At 37.9% G+C, this 27,324-nt stretch overlaps 1 protein-coding gene across 6 annotated transcripts in view; it reads right to left on the reverse strand.

Moving 5' to 3' along the window:
• SLC4A4 (solute carrier family 4 member 4) overlaps nucleotides 1–27,324 on the reverse strand; it is a 331,756-nt gene that overhangs the window by 103,284 nt on the left and 201,148 nt on the right. For all 6 annotated transcript variants that reach the window (XM_090266786.1, XM_090266782.1, XM_090266785.1 and 3 more), the window contains one exon: nucleotides 1,889–2,046. In XM_090266786.1, the coding sequence (XP_090122912.1) occupies nucleotides 1,889–2,046 (158 nt within the window). The remainder of the gene's footprint in view (nucleotides 1–1,888; nucleotides 2,047–27,324) is intronic.

The following is a 27,324-nucleotide window of genomic DNA, read 5'->3' on the forward strand; positions in this document are numbered from 1 at the left end:
AACTTTCTTCTGCCTTCAAAAGGGAAAACGGTCATTACAAGATGTGCACAAAAGCAGACTTTCGGGTCTCCCTGCAGCACACCGGGGTAACGTGCATGTTAAAGCACAGGGCTGAGTGCAGAGGCAGTCCTTCACAATGACTATCACATTCCTTGTGGGATTTCCTTTATTGGATTTCACAGGATGCAGCCATTGTAAACAGCCCCCACATTACTCATGCACAAAAAGCCTAACGAGACTCCCTACTCAGTGATTACAGCCTGCACTGGTTCAGAGGACAGCAAATGGATGAAATTATTTCCTGGAAAAATGTTAACATGCTAGGATATATTGTTCAGATTATTGCCTCAAAATAGTTTTATGACATTATTGAATTACATTCCCTTGAATTGCTGGGCTCCTTTTGTTAATTTCAATGATGCTATATTTCACCTCTAGACTACGGCCATGCTCTGGTACAGAAGAAAAGAATGAGACAAGCAGAAGCAGATGATAAGAGGAACACAAAAAGGGTCATGATTTGCTACTCAGTAAACTCATACTATTGTTAAAGAGTCTTTGAAAGTATTTTTTATTTGTAGCTTTTAAAAATAATAATAAAAATGAAAAATCAAGAGCAATTTAACACTCCTTGGCATGTTTTCTTTTTTCTTTCAAGCCCCAGTAAAGTTAGTCCAAAGAGACACAAATAAAACCATAGGGTTTTTTATTCAGCTGTGGTCTGAGTCAGCCAGCTTTCGCCAAGTGACTGATAGAACTTCAAGGCTCTGCTGGCATGTTTTCAAGCAAAAAGCTAAGTTACAGAAAACACAAATCATGGTAATCCCACAGACTGAACGAGCAATGATCGTGTTCTTTCCTCGGCTATTGTCCAATGGCTGCCTAATAATGACGAGTATTATGCCCATTTTAAGTGTCTAAGAAATATAAAAATGAGTAAAAAATACCTGTATGATCATAAAGAATGTCCTGTGATCTATAAATTGGGAGGCAATAAAATAAATGTTCTAATTTTCCTCCTAATTTGGCTCAAAACAAACCTTGAGCCCCTTGTCATGGTCAGTTAATCATGCTCAGACCATCTGAGATCCCTGAGAAGGATTCATATCCCTTCCTGCTCATGTGGAGAAGTCTAAAGAAGAGAAAAATCATCTGTTCTTCCTCTAGGACTCAAAAAAGTACACACATACACCCCCAAAAAGTTCCTATTCATGTGATAACTTTCAGACATCAATTTGAAGATTACAAACTTCTCTTCAAACTCTTCTTTAGCACAAGTTTAAGTGAAGCATTAACTTACATTCCCATATTGCATATCATAAGTGAAGCTCGCTAACACTATCGAGCACAGTTGCAGAGGGAGATCAACAGGACTGGTTTGAAGATACTGTGCAAGTGTGCAAATTTAAGGGTGCAGCTTTATAATTTTATATGTCTGTATATGTATATATATGCATATACATAATTTCAATTTTCTGATAAAAAGTAAGGCAAATAAAAGCAACTCTGACATCTGAACCAATTACCATCTGTATGAGGTAGGGCAAGTTACTTACACTCTAAGACTCAGTTTCTTCATCTAAAAATTCGTATACCAACTATTTATACTTAAAAGATATTGTGAGGATTAAACAGACTAATCCATAAGAAGAAACTAGTACATGGTTCAAGAAATGGTTTTAATTTTTAGTATGATTACTACTATATAAGTATTAAGAAATGTGACAGCCATGAAAGTCAAATTAAACCATTATTTCAAATCAATCCTTTCCAATAATGCTCACTCTGATGTATCCTCCTTCTATTGGTTATGGATTCTCTAGCCTGAGGGAGAGGAGATTTCCCCATAATCACAATGTAGGCCCCAGCAGGTCAGGGATCAGCTCACCTGGTGGGCACCGGGACCTCAGTCAGGGCTCCCAGCATGACAGCCTGCTGTAGTCGAACAAAGGCAATGAAAGGCGAATCCAAGAAATTGACCTCACCAACAAGCACATTGGAGGCTTCTGCATCACGAGGCAGTTTTTTCATGAACTTATTCTTCAGCTGCATGGGAAGAGCCAAGAAAACACAACTTATTTCCAGAGAAGAGAACCGAAGAAACATTCCATATACCACTCAAGGGGATTCCTTTATATGAGTCTATGTGCAACAGGATCTAGCTGTAGCCATTTTCCTCTTATGTTTAACCATTCTATTAAACATTTCTCTGTGCTTTGGATTAAAAAATATTGAGGATATAATAGCACGGTTTACATATAAAACAATGTTTACATATAAGACAATTTGCTTATTGATTCACTCACTCAGTAAACATGTATTGGGAGTTTAGTAGGAGCCAGACACTGATCTAACACCTAGGAAAACAGGGAAGCATCAACTAATTACATGTCCTCCTTGGGCTCATATTCCAGCAGGGGAGAAATAAAATATGATTTGAAATAGTGATAAGTGCTAAGAAAAAAATAAAACTAGTAAGAGGGTACCTTAGGTAGGGTAGTTGGGAAAGGCCTATGAAGAGATACATTTGACACTGGAGTAAGGGGACAAGCCATGCAAAGATCTAGGCAAAGGACATTCCAGGCAAAGAGAATGGTGAGCTCAAAGCCTCTGAGATGGGAAAGAGGTTGGGAGTTAGAAGAAATAATAAGGCAAGTGTGATGGCAGCTGAAGGAGTGACGGGGAGAAGACAGCAGCAAACGAAGTTGTATAGGTAAGGGGGTGGGGGAGGGACAAGAAGGCGAAGGCCTTGAATGCCATGGTCAGGAGTTCTGGGTGTTTTAGGTGGGGCTTGACTACTAAAACCCAGGGGGCAAGGTGGAGTAGAAAGGCATAAATTTCAGAGACATTACCATGTAAACAATACTTACAACCATACGACAGAATCACACCAGCTTGCGTGTGAGTGTAGCTAGAGAAGAAGGATAAGATCTAAACCCTGGATCATGCTAGCTTTTATTAGAATGGATAGAGCTATTGGCAGGCGACACTGGGGAAGAGCAGCCAGTGATGGAGGAGGGAAGTCAGGACTTAACTGTCAGGTGAAGGAAGAGCTCGATAAGGAATGCATATCAGCTGAGTCAAAGGCAGCTGATAGCTCAAATAAATCATCACTAAGAATGGACCAATGGAAACAAAAGAATGGACCAATGAATTTGGCAAGACGAAGGTGCTCAGTGATCTTGATAAGAGCTGTTACAGTGGACAAAGGGAGCCCAGTAAAGAATGAGAGGTGAAGAAAGGGAGACATGGAGTACAGATAACTACTCTGAAAAATGTTGCTACCAAGAAAAGCCAAAAAATAGGAGGGGAGGTGGAAGAAGGCATACAATAGGAGATTTTTTAAATGGGAAATATGATAACGCTTTGGAATGTTAATGAGAATGATCTAGTAGAGGCATATTATTGCTGCATCAGGGGTAGATAACTTCAAATTCTGCTCAAGCAACTTTGAACTACTGAGAAGAGACTGTCCATCCATACCGCAAGTAGAAGGGTTATCTTCAGATGGAGAGCTTATCAATCTGAACTAGGGAAAGCAGACTATATGGGTACCGAGGGGAGGTTTGGTGGTGTGAAGAGGAGGGCTTCTGAAGAAACATTTTTGCAGTGAAACACACGTGAGCTGATGGTGAGGATGGGGAGGTATGTGTGAGTTTGAGTACAGTGGTAAAGATGCAAAGTGGTTTTCTCGATGAGTGAAGGTTGCACAACACAGTCACTTTGAAAGCTTTACTGATAGGTATTATTTCTTACTTTCCTTCCCTTCCCAACTCCCACTTAGAAGAGGGTAGTTTAAGCATCCTTCCGTGAGTGGGAAATGCCTTCCACAGCTCAAGGAAAACATTTCAGTGACCATGGAAGGACAGAGATGAGAATTTTGCAGGACCATAGGAAAGGCAGACTTCTGATATATCCTTATCAATATAAGTGTCTTTCCCCTCAAGTCAAAAGTTACCAGTGCACTTAGCATTTTGTGCCACGGATTATCACTGAGATGGGAAGTGGCAGGAATGGCACAATTTTCCCCATTAATAAAAAAGTTATAGCACACTTTCTTTTCAATTTCCATTTAAAGAGTTCCTAATTAGGGAAAATAAGTGTAACAAAAACTGATCTCTAAAACTCTATCACCCTCAGTGGCATTTTTATAGGAATTTTTTTCCTTAAATTTGGTACTTTATATGAGAAGAAAACTGTGAAGGAACAAAAAAAAAAAAAAAAAGAACAGGAAGTTGGGGCTAATAATTTAGTGGAAACTTAAAATAAAAAAGCATATATATATATATATAATGTTAGAAACATGAATACTTCTAAATAGCAAGGGACTTTTCCGAAGTTTATACCATCAGTCCTCCAAGAAATGTTAATATCAAGTTATGTTTACACTGTAAAGATGTGGAAAGAGCAGCTATGGGAAGGGTCTAAAAACATCAAACTCCCAAAACTGTTATTATGGCCTAAAGAAGTTCTCTGTAACAGTGTGGGTGGGAAACAGCCAAGTGGTCCAAACACATAGCAAACCAGCACTGCTAGAGGGATCTTCCTCAGTTCCTTCCCAGAGAGCTGCCTTTACCAACACTGGACACGAGGCTCTGAAATAATCAGATGTTACTTCTCGTCTCTCCAGCACTCTTTGCTCTAGTTAGACAGGTAATCTGATCATATCCACTCCTTTGGCATGTACCTACCCCAAACACTCATTAACAAAAACTGTCTCATTTCTACCATTCTAAACATCCTTCAGAGCTCAGCTCAACATTTCCACCATCTCAGCCCACTTTCTTGGGAACTCTGGAAGCACTCATTTCTCAATCACACTTTCGTCCATGTTTACATTTTTTCCCTGAGTTTCTTGAAGGTTAGAACAGTTGTACTGAACACCTACCCACTTTTCACATAAAAGTAATAAGATCTATAGCACTAAAAATCAGACCAAAAGAACTTCAAATGCCCAGGAAAGTTAGAGGTTTTAAAGCGTCTTGTGTCTAGATCTATCACTAAGCAGCTACCTGACTCACAACACATGCAGAAAATTCTAGTCGATTATATACTTCCACAAAATCTTTTACTAGTACTTTGTACCTTTACTGGGATCACTGTACCATCATAGAAAATTAGGAGTATATTTTTAAAGGCCAAAGGAAATAAACTGTATTCTATATGCTCTAAATAAAAGTAGTTGCAAAGATATATTCTTTTAGATCAGCATATCTCAAACTGTGCTAGTGGAGCACAAGTGTTCTGAGAAAAACTAACAGCTACTCTAAAATTAAAATGCGGGGCCCCAGAGCTCCACCCTTAGATGGCTCTTCTCTCTCCACACACACTCTCTGGGTGATCTCATCGAGTCCCGTGTCTTTAAATACCATCTATACGCTGATGAATCATACATTTATACCTTTAGCCAGGACACCTTCCCTGAACTCCAGACCTAACAACACCTTTGTTTGGATGTCTGACAGGCATTTCAAACTTCACATATCCAAAACTGAGTCTTCCTCACAGCCTCTTCAAACTAGCTCTTCCTCTAGTCTCATCTAGTTAACGGCAACGCCATTCTTCCATCGCTCAGGCCAAAACCTTACTGTCACCTTCAACGTTTCTCTTCCTCTCACGCTCTGTGTCCATTTCTTCCACAAATCTCATTGGGTCTGTGTTCAAAGTATATCCGCAATCTGACCACTTCTCACCACCTTCGCTGCCACCAGCTCCTCCACCTTCGCTGCTACCACCCTCATCCACATTACGATTATCTCTTTGCTGGATTATGGTGTTGGCCTCCTTGTTGGATTATCTGCTTCTGCCCATGCCCCACAGTCTATTCACCAAAGCAGACAGAGGTCAATTCGGGACTCAGACCAGGTCCCTCCTCTGTTCAAAAGCCTTTATTGGTACCCATATCACAAAGAGGGAAGGCAATGTCTTTATGACCACCCAGAACCCCAGCATTATCTGGCTCACCATCAATGCCTTAACCTTATTTCCACCCGCTCATTCCCAGTTTTCTTCATACCCACTACTCGAGCCTCCCCATCCTCCCTCAGATGCGCCAGGCAGACTTACTGCAGGGCCTTTACACCTGCTGCAGCTCCCTCCCTCACTTCCTTTTCCTCCAGATCTTTATTTAAAAGTCACCTTCTTCTCAGTGAGTCCCTGGCCACATTAGTTAAACTTTCAACCTCCTTGTCACCACAGATCCTTTTTAGTCCTCTTTTCTGCTTTATTTTTTTTCTTCTTTGTACTTATCACAGCCAAACATGTTATAGGTTTTACTTTTCTTCTTTATTTTCTGCCTCTCCACTAGAATGTATGCTCCATGAAGGGAGGAGTATCCATCTATTATGCTCAGTGTTATATCCCTAATGCCTAGGAGAGTGCCTGAGGAGAAAGGTTCAATAAATATTTCTTGAATGATGGTTATTATTTCTGTTCTTCCCAAGAAGCTTTTCTAACTCCTCTCTTAAGGTCATAGGTTCTAGACATACCACCAGGCCATCTAAGTGGACAAAAGGCCTAGATATGGTCAATATTAATAGACTCTGCTCCGATAACAGTGATGAGTCCAAAGGATAGATGCACAACCCAACTAAGGACAAAGCCCCTTTGGAAAATCGGTATTTGGATATATAAACATCAACGTTTTCTCTTTTACCAGAGATTGCTCCCCTGCATGTTGCAAGGCCTATCACAGGACTGTCCACATATCCAAAATGAAACAGACAGAAGCAGGAGAGAAAAAGGTCTGAGTCCCCAGTCCCTGGCCCTGCGGTCCTGCAGTTTCTTCATTCTATGAACTCATCAAGAATTCTTACCAGTTACATAAGCTAGAAAATTGCATTTGGGGCTTTATAATTAATTTGGGGTTATGTCTGTTTACTGAAGAGTCCAGACCCTTCAACAAAAGCACATCTGTCAAATAAATTTTAGGAATTCCAAGTTAAATAAAATTAAATAAGTTTCTATACTACAGACTCTCTCAGAGCCTTGAATATGCCTGTATGCATATGAATGCTTTTTCTCCCACTAGGAGATACATAAAACCCATCACGGTGTAAAAACAGAATGGAAAATGCTGCATCGGACAGAAATGTACTCATCTGTCATTTATTCCCACTCTCAACTCCACTTAATTCTCTTTAAACTTTATGGGCACCTACAATGCTTAGGGCCAGGAAGTGGGTACTGCAGAGAACAGACAGACCCTACTCTCCTGAAGTTTACTGTGCAATGGAGAGAAGCAAATACAGAAGTAGCTATAATGAAAGAAAAAACATAAATACCATACGAAAGGTAGACGGTTGAATGGGATGTCACAAAGTGCAGCAATCACCACACCTGATTAAAGATCTCTTTCATAAAGGTGGACTTACGAAACACTGATTTATATGTCATTTTTTTAAGTATCTCAATAATATCTGATAAAGAAAAAAAGTAATGACTGAAGTATGAAAACCAATTCTGTCCTTATTACACAGTAACTTGTAAACAATAAGAAAACAGTAAGGAAAAAGTATAAACATTAAACAAAAAGATGAAGAGTAACCCAGGAATTACAAAGAACAATAAAAGATCATGAAAACAAGAACAGGCTCTAAGGGCCTTCAAATCAGGTTGAAAATCACCCAATAAAATCATCTGGATTGAATTCCAAGGATAAAGTTTGACATTCCTTTCTTATAGATCATTAGTTTTTTCTCCAAGGGATACCCAGCCTGGATTTTATGCAGGGTCAACTATGAGAACACACACAGTGGGGGAAAAAAAAATTCCTTAACCAACCTCGATTTCAAAGAAATAGATTTCAACTGGCTGCCTTGTAGAGCTGCAATTGGTATGAGATACTATGACTAGTTTAGCTTTTTTGTAGCTTTTTTTTTTCTTTGTCTTTATCAGGCAACACCACCAACTCTGTGAATCCAGATGTGTACGTTGAAGGTTCCTTTTAGACCAGCCTGTATTCTTTCCTCCGCAGTAAGTCTTACTATAATTATCCAGAAGAATATGGCTTGCCCTCTGCCATAAATGTTTACTCTTAAAATGTCTTCACTCTTCTTACGAGCTGAGTGCATTTCTAACAACCCAGTGAACATAGTATTAACATACCAAGAAACCAGACAAATGAATTAATAAAGAAGAACAAGTACACTGATTATAAAATAGATAGCTTACTTAGGATGGTAACTCTGTGACAATGGAAAAGTTACACATATACAAGTGCTAGCTAATTGAGGTCAATCTTCCATTATCCACTTTGGTCTTAAATTCTCCTGCCCTCTTCAATGAAAGCAGTTTGCACATTTTAAGTTATCTATATGGTACCTGAAACAATGAAACTAGTAGCCAATGTTAATAACCATTTACTGGGATAACCATTTGATTAACACTATGCTCTCCGGGCCTCCTTACCATCACCCTCAGAGCCACAGCATCACCTGGTAAGCAGGTACAGGGTATCATATTATTTCTCAGTCATTAGGCAGGTCCTTAAACCCTACCTCCTTTTCTCTGCCATTATCAGCACATGTTAAAATAAGTGTATCCATAATACAGTGTCACTTATTTATAACCAGGACTACTCATGGTTTGTCATTTGAACCTGGTTAATTTGATGATAATTCTATAGGCTATTCTAACTACGAGCAATGCTTGAAAAATCATTGAAATTTGAGTATACGTTCTCATTATTTTTACAAAGCTTATACTTACTGCTACTGCTTTCTATACACTCTTTTTTCTTTTCCATGACAACGATTTTAGTCTTCCTAGCTGTATTTATTCTCAATTCACCCTGCCTAATGCCTCATGGTTATAAGCTAACTTCCACCTGTTTTTCTAAGCAAAGAGCTTATTCCTGGTGTTCTTTCCCTTCTGTTTTTCTTCCTCTTCTTTTCTCTTCTTCCTGCTGATTTTTCCCCCTTCCATTCTCTTTGGAAATTTCCAGTCCTTACTCTTTCCAAAAAAATCTCAACTGGTAAGCTCAAAATCATTCCAGGTCACCCTAGTACCATGTCCTTCCACTGCAAAGATACCTGTATTAATAGTAAAGTGAAGTCACCAGAACTACCAGTTTGCTTTACACAGTCCCAGTTTACTCCCACTGTTCTGATGCAATTATTAACATTACCTTCTTTCATTCTGAAAAGTATCATGAACTATGAAAAACATTATATGGTTACCTTACTTATTAATCTCATTGAGGCTAATTCCTGAGCAATATCTAAGATATGGTATTGAAGAATAATTACATGCTGTGGAAAAGGAAGATACAAGGAACTCAAAAGAATGAGGGGAAGAAACTTAGGTAAAGTATGTATCCTAAGCATGAATTTATTCATTTACTATATGCAAATAATATTAACTGTTAGGGTAGGAAAAAAGTATTCTTCCACTCACCATCAGTAAGATAATTTTGCCTCTGCCCACTCCCTTTCTCTACACATTGGAAAAAGTGGCCAATTGGATGGATTCCAGTTTGAAAATTCATGGGGACTTTCTTCTAATGGAAGGGTACAGTACCTCGAAGACAAGAAGCAAGCTGACCATTTGTCTTATAGTGAGTAGAGAGAGACCTGACATCTTCATCCATGCGGCTGGTTAGATTAAGTTGATGCAAAGCCTGTTTTATAGGCTCAACTATACTTTTCTATTGTAACACATATCTCTCTTAGATCTACGAATCCCAAAATTTAGATTCTCTGTGGGTGGTTGTAGGCCTGGAGCTGTGTATTTGGTGAACTAGAAATTTCCAGCCTAAATAATGTTTCTAAGAGACATCACTTCCAGCTATGATATACTGGCTTGCATCATACCAACCCTGCCATCAAGAAAAACTGAAAAGCTGCATTTTTACAATGTGTTTAAAGCAGCGATATCTGACCTTTTTCATCTCATGGCACACATAATTACTACAATTCTGTGGCAAACCAAAAAATACATAATATTTTTGTCAATATGACAAAATAATAGATAAATTTTTTATTCATTTATACTAGACAGCTAATGATGTGTTAGCTGTTGTCATGTTTTTAATTTTACAATCTAAATGAAAAGAGGTCTGTACCCCTGACTAAACAGTCAGATGTTGCATGTTTTAGAAATTCTCGTGGCACACCATTTGAAAATCCCTAGTTTAAAGGAATCAGAAAGTTACTATGACATTACAAACTTGAGGAAACAATATCTCTGAAAAAGGAAACTGCAGGGGTGAGGCTAAATTTAGCTGATATTCTTCTAAAGGCAATTGACAATTCCTAAGAAGCTACAGAGATTCAGAAATTGAGCAGATCCTTCTGCGCTCTCAAAATGATAGGAAAACATGCTAGGCATCCAGTTGGGACCCCTATAAAACAGAAACCCAAGACAAAGGGCAAACTAGGAATAGGCCAATTCACATTCAGACCGAAACCTACCTTCTAATCAGCTCACTTCCAGAATACATATTATGCTGACCTGCCCCTAACCCAAGTGCCAACCAAAAGCAAAAGAAATGATCTGTGAAGAAAGATAACATCATCAAGAGTATCAAGTTACTTCTACTATGTATATCTTATATCTAACATCCAATAGAAATTACTAGGCTTACTTGTAGGCAAGATCAAATGAGTAAAACCCAAGAGGAAAACAAAAAACAAAAAAAACCCAAAAATTAGAGACAAACGCAAAGCAGAAATACATATTGTAGTTATCAAACATGGACTTTAAAATAACTTAGTATTTTTAAAATAGTCATTGCAAGATAGAGAATTTCAGCAGAATCTATTTTAGAAACACAGCAGATGTCTTCAAAATTAAAATATGTATCATTGACTTGTTAAAGTCAATATTACTCATAATATAAAAATATGACATATCAAAATTTGTGGAATGCTATTAAACATGTACATTGAGTACAATTCATGGCCTTAAGTGCAAACACTACAAGAGAAAAAAAGCTAAAGTTCAATGATCTAAACATATATCTCAAGAATAAAACAGCACAAGAAACTTAAAGGTATAAAAGAGGAAATAATAAAAGTAAGAAAAGAAATCATGACAGAAAACAAATATACTGTTCTGATGATGTCTGTTCTATTTCATAATCTGAGGGACAATTATACACGTATATTCACACTGAGAAAAAAACGTCAAGCAGATTTGATTTATATATGTGTACATTATGATTTTTATGTGTGTACATAAATAAATCACACATATGCAATAAAACAATTATGCTACAATGAGATTTTTAATAAATAAACTATTATTCCATTGCAAATCTGGCTTACATGTAGTGCTCCCCTTGGCAGGCACCCTTAGAGAAATCAAAGAAAGTGAAAAACTAAAAACATATTCCACGGCCATAACTCATACTTTAAAAACTTTTGTAATGATTAGAAAAGATGAGAGGTAAAATACCTAGCAATATACCAAAAAATGTGGGTGTCAACCCTCCCTTCTTATTAGTTTCTCCAACATAGAGAGTAAACTTCTCTACTTTCTCTCTTCCTACAGTGCAGATCAGGCAAGTCACCTGAATGTGGTCTGTCTGAAATGATGTATTCCTGCCTTTATCTTCCAATGCCATACAAACTCTAATATCCCAACACTATTCAACCTGAATATAATATAACCTAATCAAGTATACTTTCCTCAGGCTAAAATTAGTCTCCAACAGGGCTGGGATAAAGAAGCAGACTATCAAAAGGAAACTCATGAAAACTAATCCCTGGGATAATTTTGAAATAAATTTGACCTACCAAGAACTATGTGTATCTATTTGGAGCAGACCTACACTCTCAAACTCTGGGGATTCTGGAGTATGATAGCTGAAAAAGTTTATTACCTTCAGATGGCTTCTACGGTTAATTATTGACTGTCCCTATCTCCCATCCTCCCCCCACTTTCCAGAAGCCTAAGGAAAAGAAGGGCTGATCTTTCCTAATCAAATCCTAACTCAATTAGCCTACACCAGCTTTTCTCCAGGTACTGGAAAAATAGTCCTTCTCAATGAAAGCTCTGTCTGTTTTTGTAGCAGGGGATACTCAGAACAAAGAGCAGGACTAATCTTGAGTTCCAAGGAAAAGGAAGCCTGTTTTGCTTCTAGGCTCTTTATAGCTATGAAGATGAGACAGAGGCTCTGCCTAGTTCACCAGGATTCTGCTTTGGGGTTCACAGCCAAAGCCTCAGGCAATAATACAGGGTTCCTTGGCCTTTTATTCTCTGTGTACACATTTCCCCTAATGATCTTCTAGAGATAGTGTCAGGCAGAAGACAGGGTCTGGGTGTTCCTGAACAGCCTGGACAAACAGCATCATAAACACACCCCAGTATTCCACTCCTAAATCTTACTTCTTTACTGTACATTGTATGATTGCCAAACTAGGAAATGGCAGAAGAGAAAAGATAAGAATCGCTGTTTTGTAAGTTTAACCAGTTATTGTTTTTATTCCAAGACCATGTAAGAAGAATTATCTTAAAACTTCTCTGCTAAATAAGGAAATTCTTTACTCATCTCTTAAGCTAATTTGTGGGATAGGATGTTTTTGGTGTGACTATAAACCTTTTTTGTTTTATTTTTAAGGGGAGCTCTGATTGGCCTACAGGTCATCTCCAAGCTGTGATTCAAAAGAATATTTCCAAGGCTAAATTTAAGCACCACCGGTGCAACGTCTAAGAGTACTAAAAAGAGGAACTATTGCTTGATCACCTAGAGAATCCAAAATTTGGACAATCACTTATAGTGTTGTTGGTACTTAACAGTCACAATATGGTCTGAGATTTCCAAAGTGTATAAAATATGAAAGTGTGCAAAAAAATCATTAAATAAGATGCCAAAAGGCTTGGGCTACATGTTTTTATTTTTTGATCACTCCCCTACTTTTGCCTATTCTATTTTTAAAATACAAAATGAAAACAGTCCCCTGAGAGTGAAAATTTCATTTTCTAATGTTTCCTTCCAAATATAGACATCTCACCACCATTAATGCACATAATTCCACAAAGCAGCACATTTACAAATGGCTATTAAACTAAATATAACATGAAGTACAATCCGTCAGTTCTGATTTCCCATAGAGGATGAAATTTCAAGTCTTGACCTAGTTTAAAAATCAACTTGTTAAAAATCTCTAGTCACAGTTTCTCATGTCTTATATCAATAAAAAAAAAAAAATACTACTGTCAATGTTTATAGCTATTAACAATTTTTAAACCACTTTCACATTTACCATCTTACTTGAATTCTTACAGGAAGCTTATGATAAATATATTATTTAACCATCTTACAGATAAGAGAAACTAAAGTTCGAAAAGTTTAAGGAACTCCATGAAACTCATATAGCTAAATAATCAAGCCACGTCGGAAATTCTAATCTTTAATGCTCTATCTACTTCACTGTATTGTGAAATGCTGATATTCCTGTGAACATATTTTACTACCTAACGTTTAGAACATACTGTCCTGAAATCTCTGAATCTTTTCTACAACAAACCAATGTCAAGCATCTACAATGGTTTAGGCTCTGTACAGATAACCTTTAAAAATTTTAATGACCATAATTTAGAGCACTTAACAGTATTTAATTACATAAAATAATATGAGCCAGAGAGACAGGGAAAGCAGAAAAACAAAATGAAGAGAACAGCACTTTAAAAAGTACTTTAAGAAAATCAAGAACCTGTAAACTCTATGTGGTAGCTGAGAATATTTTTTAAGTTCTTTTCCTCTTTTATTGTTGTGTGACCAAGTACTCATTAATCTCTCTAGTGGGAAATGTCCTCTACCTGCATTCCACTTTAATACTAATTACAACCTATGCCTCCAAACTTTAGCCCAAAATTACTGGGAGGATAAGCCTGACATCACTCCCCCAGCTTACCCTGACTTCGTTCTACAACAGGACCTTAGCCTCCCTCTGAGACTAGTTATCACAATGCATTCATTGGCTGACTTGGTGGAGCCTCTTATTGGGCTGTAAGTACCTTTAAGAAGGGTTCTTAAGTACCCGATAAAAAGGAGCCACATACTATTGAACTTTGTTTCCCCAGTGCCTTATAAAGGGACCGCCTTGTGATGCGTTCACTACGTGTTGGTCAAATGCATGGAACCCATGTGATCACACCTGTGTATGGCATCCTTACCCTCCACCTGAACACAGCGAGGGCACAGAAGGCTCCAGGCGAGGAACGGAGCACCTTCGGTGGTAGCAAATGTGAGAACGGTCTCTGATGGGACGCAAAAAGCCTTTACCAAAATTTATAACAGTAGGTAATAAAAAATAACTTTTATTTTTGGGTTACTTGGTAGCTACCATTCGTTGCTTTTTTAAAAATGACTGATGAAGTGCCTTCAAGTCCGACCCTTCTCCAAGATTTCTCAGTGAGATTTGAAAGCTGTCCTGCTTTTAGAGAACAGCTGCCTGTTGAATTCCTTCTTACAATTTCAAGTCTCTGGTCAGTAAAACTGCATTCTAAAGGCACTGTCATTACCAAGAGGCACAAAAGTCTTCAATAATAATTTTAAATTATTAGTAGTAATACTAATAATGATTGCTAACATCTTTTAATCAATGGTTCCTGGGTGGGCACCAGACCAGGAACTCTCTACATGCATTATCTTATTAAATTCTCACATTTCTAGAAGAAGTTACCATTGTCAAAATTTATCCCTGAGGAAATGAGATTTAGAGGTTACACAACTTGACTAAGATTATGAAGCTGGGAAAGAAAGAGAGCAGATTCGAACCAAAGGCTGTCTGTCTCCAGAGTCAAAGCTTCCCCATGCTGAGCGCTTCATGATTGTTCTCCAGCTGATTTAAGTTCAAGCAGAGAAAAGAGAATGAGCTTTAGTGAGTTAGACAAAGCTGTGTGTAATCTCAAGTCTTCCTCTTACTAGCTCCGAGACCTTGGCCAACTACTTCATTTCTCTAAGCTGAGTTTCCTCATCTGGAAAATGGGGATAATAAGGGATCCCTTCATAGAGTTCAGAAGAGTAAATGAGATGGTGTTTGAAAGTGTTTATGCACAGTGTTGAGCAAATAACAGGCCATTCAATAAATGTGTTAAATGAAGAAGTATTAGGAGGCCCTGAACCAAAAGAACATTGATGGGAACAGAATATTGGAAACAGATTTTAGAAAAATTAAAATCCAGAGTATTAGGACTTGTCAAATGCCTGTATAGAGGGAGTGAAGGTGAAGGAAGACTCAAGAACGACACACACCACCAGAAGTGCATTTCTTCAAATGCCCGATGCTCCCTTACGTCAAAAGCAAGTGTTTCACCAATACTGGTGAGTAACAGATGTGCCAGCGCCAATTTGGCTGAGCACCAGAAATGCCTATGCCCTGAGTTTTCATTCATTTTAACCTAAGCAAGAGTTACTGAGAAGACCATAGAGTTATTAGCTTCTGCATTTAGCCTCTTTATCTTGTAAAGTCAAGTTGATAATAATGCATTATATGTCATATATAATATGTAAAATGCTTCTAGTACAGTATCTGAAGTAGCATGATAGACATTCACTAAATGGTAATAATTATTATCATGTTAAAGTTTTAATATAAATCTATAACATATGGAAAACAGATGATGTGGCAAAATACATTTTATCTCTCCCAAAGGAATAAAGTTACACTGGCACCACATTTAATTCAGAAATACAACTCTCTGAATTATAGACAGAAATCTCTTTCCCCACTTTGTATCATAGACTTAAAGGTGATTATTCATCCAGTAGAGTACCTCTCTGGGTAAATTAATTAATTCAAATGTCACTTCTGTCCACTCCCCAGTTCCTGGCAGTGTACAGATACATGAGTTTAAACTTGAAATGGTTGCAGCAATACTGTCCCCGTGGTAAGACTAAAAAATCAGATATGCTGAAGACTGAGATGAGCTTGAGTAGATCAATGCAGCTACACTGTGAAACAAATAGAACTCTTTGTAATAATGACATTTTCCCTGCATTCCCTCAGATGACACCTTGTCTTTGAATGAGCGTATTTTAAGCAGGAAAAAAAAAGAAAAAAACATGAAAATGCTTTACTTCTAACTCTTACCCTACCTATTAATATATAAAAAGCAGTATCTGTTCACAGCCTTTCCTCTTCCACCCCCAAAAGAAAAGATCCTAAACATAAGGTTTCTTTCTTCTTTCTGCTCCACAATTTCCAGCTGCCACTGGGACAGTGGGGTTGCAAAAGGGACAACCAAATGAACACAGAACAGACAAACAAAACCCTAAAAATTAGCATCATAGGGCTAGTGACCTAAAGAGAAAATTATAGTTTAAGGGGAAATGTTTCATGTGCATTCTTTTTTGCATACACCTTAGTTGGGTAGCTGGTAAAAAATGTAGACTACTCTTTAAAAACAAAAAGTTCAAGGGATGAGAGCTGGGAAGCGGAATCATCAAAGGCAATGGATGCAACCAGGAGAGTGGAAAGTTAAGAGCTTGACAAACATCTATGCAGAATGCCTTTCTTGTGCCAGAACTGAGAAAACACTGTCCAGCACCCCCAGTGTTTGCTCCACTCCAATGCAATCCATGAGCTGGGCAAAGTTCTGACCTTGGCACCATGTGAACCCTTGGAGCTGGTGCTTCAGGCTTCACACCTTCTACTTTCCTGACCTCAACCTCACCTGCAGTTCCCTTCACTTGGAATAAAAGGGAAAAAAACAAGGCTCTTATCAAAGAACAGAGGAGCAATCCTGAACCTGGTGACCCAGCAGCTTCATGGGCACTTTGTAATTATACGCATTTCTTTGTGCCTACACAATTATTGTGCATTTTTCTGGTGAAAGCATCCATCATTTCATCACAAACTCAAACAGACCTTTGACACAGAAAAGGCTTAAGAACCACTACATTTGAACTGGAACAATACATAATAAAAACCAAAACTGTTGTTCTCTGAGGCTTAGACCTTTACACAAAGTTCACAGTGAAAGTTTTTGTGGCCCAAGGGATGGGAAATTTGGGCATTCTAAGCAGTAGGGTAGGAGATACACAGAACGCCACAATGGGAAAATGAAAGGCGAGCCCTCAACTCTAGATGCTTATCACCAAAAGAACATGTTTCCTAGGTGATTCTTGCAGAATTTTGGAACTGGAAGGGACCTAAAAGGGTCAATTCTTGCTCTCTTGAGGCCCAGAGAAGTTTCATATTCACTGCAGGTCACACTCCTAGAACGGCAGCAGGAAAAATGCCTGTTCCTGAGTCCTCCTCTACTTCTGTTCCCCCCATACCACTGGGAAGAAAACAATTCTTTAAATCATCCATTAAAATACCATTTTTAAAAAAGCCATTGAATGAGCCCTGGCCTGGAGCATTGGAGCATCATCCTGTACACCAAAAAGTTGTGAGTTCCATCCCAGTAGGGGCTTGTACGGGAGGCAACCAATCAGTGTTTCTCTCTCACATCTCTCTCTCTCTCTCTCTCTCTCTCTCTCTCTCTCTCTCTCAAACCAATAAATATATATGCCCAGGTAAGACTTTTTTAAAAATCGATTGAATGGAAGTGGTTAAGTGGAGAAGTACATTCCATTTAGCACATCAAATATGATGACAAAATTCAGCCTATAAAAATAACAAGTGGAAAGAAGGGGAAGTGTCTAGTCAAGGAACTAGTATGAATGACCTATGGACATCGACAACAGGATGGGGACTGATGGGGGAGGGGGCAGCAGGATAGGGGAGAGCAATGGGGGAAAAAATGGGACAACTGTATTAGAAAAATAATTAAAAATAAAAAATAAAAAGTGGACATACTCTTAAGACCTGTCTGCTGGATACTTTAATATCAGATTACATGGAGTCTAATAAGAAATTGTTAATAAAATGTCCATCCACAGAGAGAGACAAGGAAGGTAAAGCACACAATCTACTGACTTCCAAATGGTTGCTAGCAGTTCAGCTGGGAAACATTTAAACCAGGTCCTTTCAGGGCTGGGATATACAAGGAACCATATGGCCCCAGCAGAACACTTCAAACAAGCAGCTGTAGTGCTATAATTAAATCTGTAGTAGTCATGCTATTATTTATTTAGCAGGTTTTTTTAAATGTACCCTTCACTGAGGTCTCTGAGAACATGAACCAAATTAGAACAATAGAAAAACACTAAAGAAGCATAAAAAAGAAATCAAGGGGAAAGTAAAATTCTGACACAGAGCAGGCAACAGCTAGCTATACACAAATTCCCCTGGGAAATTCTTCGTTTCCACCTGGTGGACTCTGACAAAGCACCAGTAGATTCTGATCACTTGACAGACATGAATATTGAGCTGGAGAGTCTGTTCGCTCCTTTGTTCCATGGTACCCTCCAGTGCGAAGTTCTACCTTCTTTGTGAATTTTGAATTTGTTAATCCCCATGTGCCATTCGTCAAATCAGAACATCTTAGAAGAACTCAAAGACTGTCTAGTCCGATATCCCACCCAAAAACCTAACATTCCTCACACTCTCTATTCCTAACATACAGTCATTTGCTTCTTCTTGAACATTACGGTAAAAGGCAAAAGCATTTAATTCAAATGTCACTTCTCTCCACTCCCCAGTTCCTGTCAGAATCCATGCTCTCTTCTCAGAGTAAGACATCCGCCACCCTATGTTATTTACAGATTTGGCTTATAATCTGTAATCAGAACCCCTGAAACAGAGATGACACCCTATTCATTTTTGTAGCAGTGATACCTAATACAGGCTTAATGCAAAAAAGTCTAGTGCTTCACAAATAAGGTTAGCAATAAAGCTCTATTTCCTATCTAATTCATCCTTATAGTAAAATAAAATCTGCCTCCACAAAATATGCATCTGCCATTGCAAGTTTATGTCTAGGGCAACAGACAACAGGTCTATTTTTTTCACCATAAGGCAACCGTCTCACCATCCTAGTTACCAAAACCTTTTTGAACAATGGGTGCCTTTGAAAAATCTAAATCTGATGAGTCATAAGCTTTATGTTCAATAAAGTAGGATTTTCACATTACGTACAACATGTATTGAGCTTATATAGCTTACGTTTATTCTTGTTAAAGTCTGTGGTTTCAGCCTGTCAAGATCATTCTCCATCTTGATTCTATCATTTGAAATTTAGGTGACTAATTTTGCAAATTTTATGTATTCTGAGAATCTGATAAGCATGCATTGTGTCTTAATCATAATTGCTAATAAATCTGTTCAGCAGGGCAATATAAGCTAAAAAGTGCCATGACATTAAAACTCTTCCCATATTTATGATAGTTATTGATTCCCACATTTTGAGTACAATTATTCTCTAGCTCAGAACCCTCTGATGGTCACTCAGCCATTAGTTCACCAACACGCTTATACAACGTCGTCATGAACTCTATGGATACTTTACTATAATCAAGTGTCCTGCTCATGAAAACAAAGTGAAATATAAATACACTTGTGTTCACCTACTCAACACATATAGCAATGATTTAGATCATAGGTTGGCAAACTTTTTTTTTTTGGATACGTTCAATTAGGTTTTGCAAGCAACATGTAGTCTCTGTCACATATTCTTTTTTTTTTTTTTAACTCTTTAAAACTGTAATAATTCTGAGTTTGCCAGACATATAAAACACCTTCTAGCAGGCTATGATCTTGAGCTGTAGTTTGCCAGACATCATCTCTCCAATTTTGAAGCAACACTTTACTAAAAATTAAAATAGACAATTATTTGGTGTCATGATGGAAAAGCATAACATGCAAAAACAGCTTATAACAGCAGGCTCTAGCCTACAGGAAGGAGTCACAGGAAACTTCCCTGAAGAGGTGACATCAACAGAGAAATAATGGGTGAACACCAGTTGCCTGAGCAGGGAGAGCAAAGGGCCCAAGGTAGCGGGTAGACTGGCACATTACTGTACCTGAGAGACAGGATAGTAAAGGGCTCTGGGGGCCTTGGTAAGGATTCTGGACTCATTGTAAAGGCAATGGTGGCCATCAAACAGCTTTAAGTCAAGACTGACACCCTCTGTACACTGCTTCAGGGCAAAGCCTGTCTTAACACTATCTATATACTCTTATAATGCTTTATTAGCTTTCTACATTCTCAGATTTAAAAATGATAGTTGTTTGAAAAAGAACCTTAATAGTAAAAATTTTAAAATAAAAATAAAACTATAATTGTTTATATGAATATAAAAACAATTCTTTTTATAAGGTTATAAAGGGTCTTAAGTCTGAGAGGAGGGAATTGTTATTTTTTACTATTATAAAAAATTAATAATTAATTAATTTAAAAAAATGATATAGGAAAGGGTGAAGCCAAGAAACTTATATGAATGACCCATGGACATGAACTAAGCGGGGTGGGATTGATGGGGGAAGGCGGGTACTCGGCAGAGGGGATTAAAGGAGGAAAACAATTGGAACTATTTCAACAACATAATCAATAAAATATACTTTGAGAAAAATCAGACAAAAAGGTTTCAAATTATCAGGAAAAAAAGACATTCAAAATAAAGCTCCAAATCATTAAAAAAAAAAAAAAAAAAAAACCAATTCTTATTGTACTAATATAAACTGGCTGGTGATTTACTGCTTTCAGAAAAGAAGAGAAGAAAGAGAAAACAACACCACGATAAAATTGTATATGACTATGCCTAGGAAACTACTTAACATAGAATTATTCTAAATTAAGATCTAATAAAAATTTTAAAATACCCAGTGTTCTAATTTGCTACTTTCTCTTGCCTCACTTATTTGTTTGATTTTTCTCTATTTTGTTTCATAGTTTATCTTATTCCTCTAGTCACAAGGAGGCAGGAGAAGAGGGTAGGAAAGGAAAGTAACATTTTTTTGAACATCTAACTAATCTGTACCTGATGTGCACACATTATCTTATACATTCTCTCTTTTTATTCTCATAAAAACATAAAAAATAAGTTTTTAACCCCCTTTTTTAAGGCTCAGAAGGACCGACACAAGATCACTCAGCTGGAAGAGAAGGAAGCTGGGATTTGAATCAACACCTCTAGGGTAATAAAACTCAGGCTTTTCTTCTACATTAAGCAAAACACATTTCCTATTATCCAGAAGACTCTGAAAGGACACTACATCTTATATTCCTTTTGTTTAAATCTTCTATTCTCTTATTCTTTCCACACCAAGGTATTCCAAGGTAAGAATTCAGATCAAGAAGCCGCAGCCAAAAGGAAGAAAATATAGCCTAAGGCATGATTTAGATCATGAAGGCACAGAGTACGGAATATATAGGCATAGAAGCATATAGCCCTTAGTGAAGCATTGGAGTAGGAGAATCTCCTAAAAGTTTATTTTCACTTCTTCTTCTTTTTTATTTTAATAAAACCTGCATGCTGTGCTACTTCAACACATATTTTAAAAATAAAAATAAAAACTATAGAAAACTTTTATAAATATACCTGGAAACCAAAATGTGACAGAAATCTAGGTCCATTCCCTTACAAGGACTACATTCAGGAAGTTCCACAAAGACATGCGGGCAAGGAAAAACATGGCCATCATCCCATTTTACAGATGTTTTCATAATGTCCTGGTGAAAAAAGCTACTTCTTGAGAATTCCTCACTTTGAAAAACAGTTTTCCAACTATTGTAAGTAGTAGCAGCAATTGTTATTTTTCTAAACAAGCTCTTCCTTCCAGAATGCAGTGTCTGAGGATGTCTTCTTAGAGACTGTGATTCAACGAGGCAATAAATTATGCCTTTAGTTTTTCTTCATACAATATAAAAGTAACATTGAAATTTCTGGAATTCCCTTGTTTATTTCTCAGTATCACAAATAAGCTGATATTGAAACAGGATTCCTCCATAAGTTTCATCTGGGAAACAATGAGTAATGCAGTCAAAGACACTATAAGAAGAGATGAAATTCTTCCTACTCTGATCAAAAGATTTTTCTGAAATAAGTCATCCTAATATATAGCTGGATTTCAACCTGACTTTTTTTTTTTTTTTTTTTAATTTTCACTAATACAGTTGGATCTTTACCATAACGCAGTCCTTGGATCTAAACTATAAGAAAATGTGAAGTGAAAATGGGTTAAAATAATGTATAGAACTAGTACATTCTATAACAAATCTCACTCAATGATAAATCCTTTCCAGGTTTGATCTGCCTTAACTATAATTCCACACTATATCATGTCACAGAAAATGAATTAGCTCATGTCCAAAAGTAGAATGTTGGATAGTCCATGATCTGAAATGTGCCACGCTTGGGAAAACAGCAATACCATGCCATCTTGCACTGGAACATCTTTCTGTGCTGACAGTTGCCTTTTCCAATATATCCTTGTGACATGCTATGCTTTGTTTTAAATAAAGAGATAAACAGGTGTGGTATTTTGTTTCAACTATGTCAATCAGCCAGTTAACTATGTTCATTGAGCTCTCGTTATAATAAAAATGTGCAAATGGATTTTAACAAGAGCAAACCATATTTGAAATGTTAGTATTTACGTGATTGTTGTAGATGAAAAAATTAAATGTATAAGATGGGCAAGAATGTGCATTTCAACCATCTGGCTAACCTAATAAAACACTGTGTCAGTGATCATGATAAGAAATACTAATTTTTAAAGTCTCCAGAATGAAAAGATAAGACAATAACAATACTTTCTGAAATCACCTTTCTCTGAGAAACTCTCATAGTCATAGTCATTTTCTCAGCCTTAAAAAAAGTTCTGAGACAAAGGATAAGTACAAGCAGATTCTCCCCAATTAGTCATCAGCATTGTTACTCTCAGCAACTAACTTAAGAGACTTCTTCTCCTTTCTCCCCCTAATCTGCCTCCCTACCCCATAAAGAATATGAGACACATCAAAACATATTAGCAAAGAAATGAGTTCCTGTGAAGTGAAAATAGTAAGTGCTGGGTGGTGTTGAAAATTTGAGATGAGTAATTAACACAAACCAGAATGTTCAAGGATGCAAGGAAGGAATAAGCAGCACTTGGTAGTTTTGAACGAAAGATGGGCCTTGGAAAAGTAGAGAGGAAAAGAGACTCTTGGGTCCAGTGGAAATATGCATGTAGTAACAATATTCATGGAAGGACAATCGGGCACATGTCACTGGCACGCAGGTAGAGCAGTGGAGTACAGAAGTTAAGAGCATGAAGCCCCAAAGAGCCATGTTACTAGTGTAAATTTGAAAGTTGAGGAATAAAATCTAAAATGGAATGGACTTCCATCCTACTCAATCTTCAAGCAAAACCAAAAATTAAAAGCAATACCACACTTAAGTAATCAAAATGAGAATGATAATTAAGACTTGCATAATAACTTAAAGTATATTAAGCACGTAAAGTATATTAAGCACGTAAAGTATATTAAGACCCTGGCTGGTTTAGCTCAGTGGATTGAGCGTCGGCCTGCGAGCTAAGTGTCGCTGGTTCGATCTTCCAGTCAGGGCACATCAGAGAAGGAAAACTCTGACTCCAAAAAACCTCCGCTGCCTTGCGGCATACCTCTTCAGGGGAAAGGCTAAGGGAGTAAACCCCGACAGAAAATCCGGAGCCGGAGTCCCTAAGGCGGTTTGACGTTGTAGTCAACACCGGCAACTCCTGCGGCGCACCTGAAGCCAAGCTGTATTGACTCCGTCTTTCCCTTGGACCCTTCAGCTGCGAAGAGAGGGGGGGTCTGCTGCATGGGCAACAGCAGACCCTCCATATCACCCTGCCCAGGCTCTGTAGCTTCAGCGTCATCACAAGATGTCGATTCAACATGGGAGGAGACAGATACCATGTCACTCCCGAGTCGGACTGCACAGCCATTCTCGGCGGTGCAGATAGACTCTTAAGAAGCTACACCATCGTCTCTCGAGACGGACGGCTGCTGACGACGACGATTAAGCACGTTAAGCTAAGTGTCGCTGGTTCGATCTTCCAGTCAGGGCACATCAGAGAAGGAAAACTCTGACTCCAAAAAACCTCCGCTGCCTTGCGGCATACCTCTTCAGGGGAAAGGCTAGGGGAGTAAACCCCGACAGAAAATCCGGAGCCGGAGTCCCTAAGGCGGTTTGACGTTGTAGTCAACACCGGCAACTCCTGCGGCGCACCTGAAGCCAAGCTGTATTGACTCCGTCTTTCCCTTGGATCCTTCAGATGTGAAGAGAGGGGGGGTCTGCTGCACGGGCAACAGCAGACCCTCCATATCACCCTGCCCAGGCTCTGTAGCTTCAGCTTCACTGGAGAGGACACTCCAGCGTCATCGCAAGATGTCGATTCAACACGGGAGGAGACAGATACCGTGTCACTCCCGAGTCGGACTGCACAGCCATTCTTGGCGGTTCAGATAGACTCTTAAGAAGCTACACCATCGTCTCTCGAGGCGGACGGCTGCCGACGATTAAGCACGTTCCTTTCAGACAACAAGCATGTGGAGAAGGCAGTTTACACTGAATTGTAATACCTGTATTATGAATCAGGAAACTGAGGCTTAGAGGAGTTAAAATTTAACATGCTCATTTCAATCTTCAATGCTATTCCTGTGATCAACTAATGAAAGAGTTTAATAATAACTGCTTTTCCCTTATACCAAGAAGAAATATAAAGGTTATAATGTTGTGTATCTCTCAGAAAATAGATATTGAAAATAAACAGGACCCAGGAGGTGTTTCAGGAAAGCATAAGTAAGGATTTATAAATCAAATGAGTATCCACTGTGGTCCGTGGACAAGTCAACTGGCTAACTAATCTAATCTACTTTTGCTAATTTACAGGTCTCTAACTACAAAAAATAAATAAGTTAACATCAAAACCTTGTTGTATTTCATCAAATTCAAGGATTGCTGGCCCATTATTCAAAGAAGTTACAATCACAGTATTTTCCCTTTATTGGATAAACCAAGTTATTTACTTGAATTGTTAATCTGCAGATAGTTACAATCCAATTAATTTCTCATATTTCTTACCAAACCCCTTCTATAAGAAAGAATATTTTATTGGCTAAAACTCTTATCTTCTGTTATGTTCTCTAAAATGGAAAGATGCTTCTCTAGTCTCGTTTCTCTTTGATGATGGTTCTACCCACACACTTATTTTTCATTGAACTGCTGCACTTTACTGTAAGCATCACACAATTTATTTGGTCTCTCCAGCCAGATATAAACTCACAATCTAGATCATATATTATACTTCTAAAAATTATATCAGCCTCTTCTCACTGACTTTCACCAACACCACCCAGGATATGGGCACACAGCACACAGTTGATTGATTCATTGACTCTTCTTAATCACTGGGGCAGCGGAACCATCCGGTCACCATAAGACTCTTAAGAATTTTTGAATTCGGTTTATTTAATAGTAATTCTGGCAACTAGCCTATTCAGGATGATGTGTGTCTCAAAGACAAACCAAAGGCTAGTAACTATCAATTGGACACCTAGGGCTTAGGGGCTGAAAAAGACTATCATGCAAATAGGCAGAATTCACTGTACTCATTAAAAGTACAGGCTCTAGTGTCATAATGCAGCTCTAATGCTTAGATTCTATTAAACTTTGGGGAAATTACTTACTCTTTTTGTGCCTCAAGTTTACCAATACGTAAAATAGGATTGATAGTACTAACGAAAGCATTATATGAATAAGTGTCCAATCTCTGTTAGTTATTGTTAATTATTCTTTATAGAGACTCAATACTATCAGGTGGAGACAGAGTGATCTACAGTGCAGCGAAATTTTAAGTTCAAAGCTATTACAATGACTTGGTTCTCTTCTAGCCTCTTGTATGCATATGAATAAAACACTGATTAGGCAGTGATGGCAAGTTGGTATATTAACCACTGGCTTTTAGATTGTAGAAAAGAATTACTACTACCCTTTCAACATAGCAGCAGGGGAAAAGGAAGCCTGGTTGTTTTTGGTTGGGTTCAGTTCCAGGGAGTGAAACCAGACCATTGGTGGTAACACACAGAGACTCAGGAAGCTCTGCTAGTGATTGATAAGGTCGTAACATTCTGCTGAGGCAAATAAATCAACTAGCCACTGAATCAATCACACAAGTGAGCTGGAAACTGTGGGAAGCCCTTCTCTTTAGAAGAAGAGGAAGAGAAACTTCCTCCCATGGCATGGCCTCTTCATAAAGCTGCTCTGCAGAGGAAGATTCCCTATTGAGAGGGAAATAGGGAAGCAGTGAAATGCGCAAAGATTCTGGAACATGTAATAAATGGTTCACTGATCTTTTTATCAGTTATCCCAGATGACAACACTCCTTCAAAGCTCCTAATAAAGCATTCCACACAAGGTATAAACTTTTCATTTAACTAACTTTACAGTCGGGATATAGTTCATTCAAAATTATCTTGGGGATGGAAGACAAAGGAGGAAGGAAATGCAAAGTCAAGCTGCCAATGTGCTGAATAGTGCTTCAAAGAGAACACTTGTCCAACTCTTCTTCCAGCTTTTCTTTCTGCTCCAAATTCTGACCACCAAGAAGGGCTCTTGAGATGAAGCCATTTTTGGTTGCCAAGGAAATTCCCACAGAGCCTGGAGGATTCCTCTCAGATTTGGGAACAGCAACACCTTCAGAAGGAAGCAATAAGAAACAAACAGGTAGCCAAGTCTACTGCCTCTGCACTTTTAACCTCAGAACACAGGCAGATTAGCCAGCTCAGTGATCCAGCTTGACCAAGAGAATAGACCCAGTTTTAACCTCAAAATGTTAAGATGAAAAACGCTCCCAAAGGGCGCTGGGAGGCAGATGCCAGGAACTGAGTGAGATTCTTTTCACTTTGAGCTGCTAAGCTTTTAGTGGAGTGAAATAAAGTAGAAACTCAAATCTGGCTGGGAAATAGTATCCTAGCAGTAGAGGAGGATTTATTAAAGTATTTAAAAGATCTAGGACACAAATCAGTATAATCTTTGGGGAAGGTAATTGGCAATACACAGTGACCCAGCAACACAATACAATATACAGATGATGTATCATAGAATTGTGCACCTGAAACATCTATAATTATATTGACCAATGTCAGCCCAAGAAATTCAGTGAAAAATTAGAAGATCATTTAAATAAAATGATTCATATGTATTATATAGCCTTTAAGAAAAGATAGATTCATATTATTTTGTTCACTTTTTTAAAAATGCAATTGCAGAACAATATGGTCCCATTTTATTTTTCATAAATAAATATGTAATATGCATAGAAGATTCTAGAAGACTACATTAAACTGCTAACAGTGGCTATTTTGAGGGTATTTGTGAAGTTTCACATTCTACTTTATTAATTTTCACTTTGTCTGAATTTTTTGCAGCAATTTTGTATACTTTTGAATCAAAAACTAAAGTTTAAAAAAATTTACAGCTACTGACATCTTACTGTATTGGGTAAAGAACAATTCCATGTG

This window comes from Furipterus horrens, unplaced genomic scaffold, assembly GCF_987537825.1.
Source record: "Furipterus horrens unplaced genomic scaffold, mFurHor1.1.pri manual_scaffold_2, whole genome shotgun sequence".
NCBI lineage: Eukaryota > Metazoa > Chordata > Mammalia > Chiroptera > Furipteridae > Furipterus > Furipterus horrens.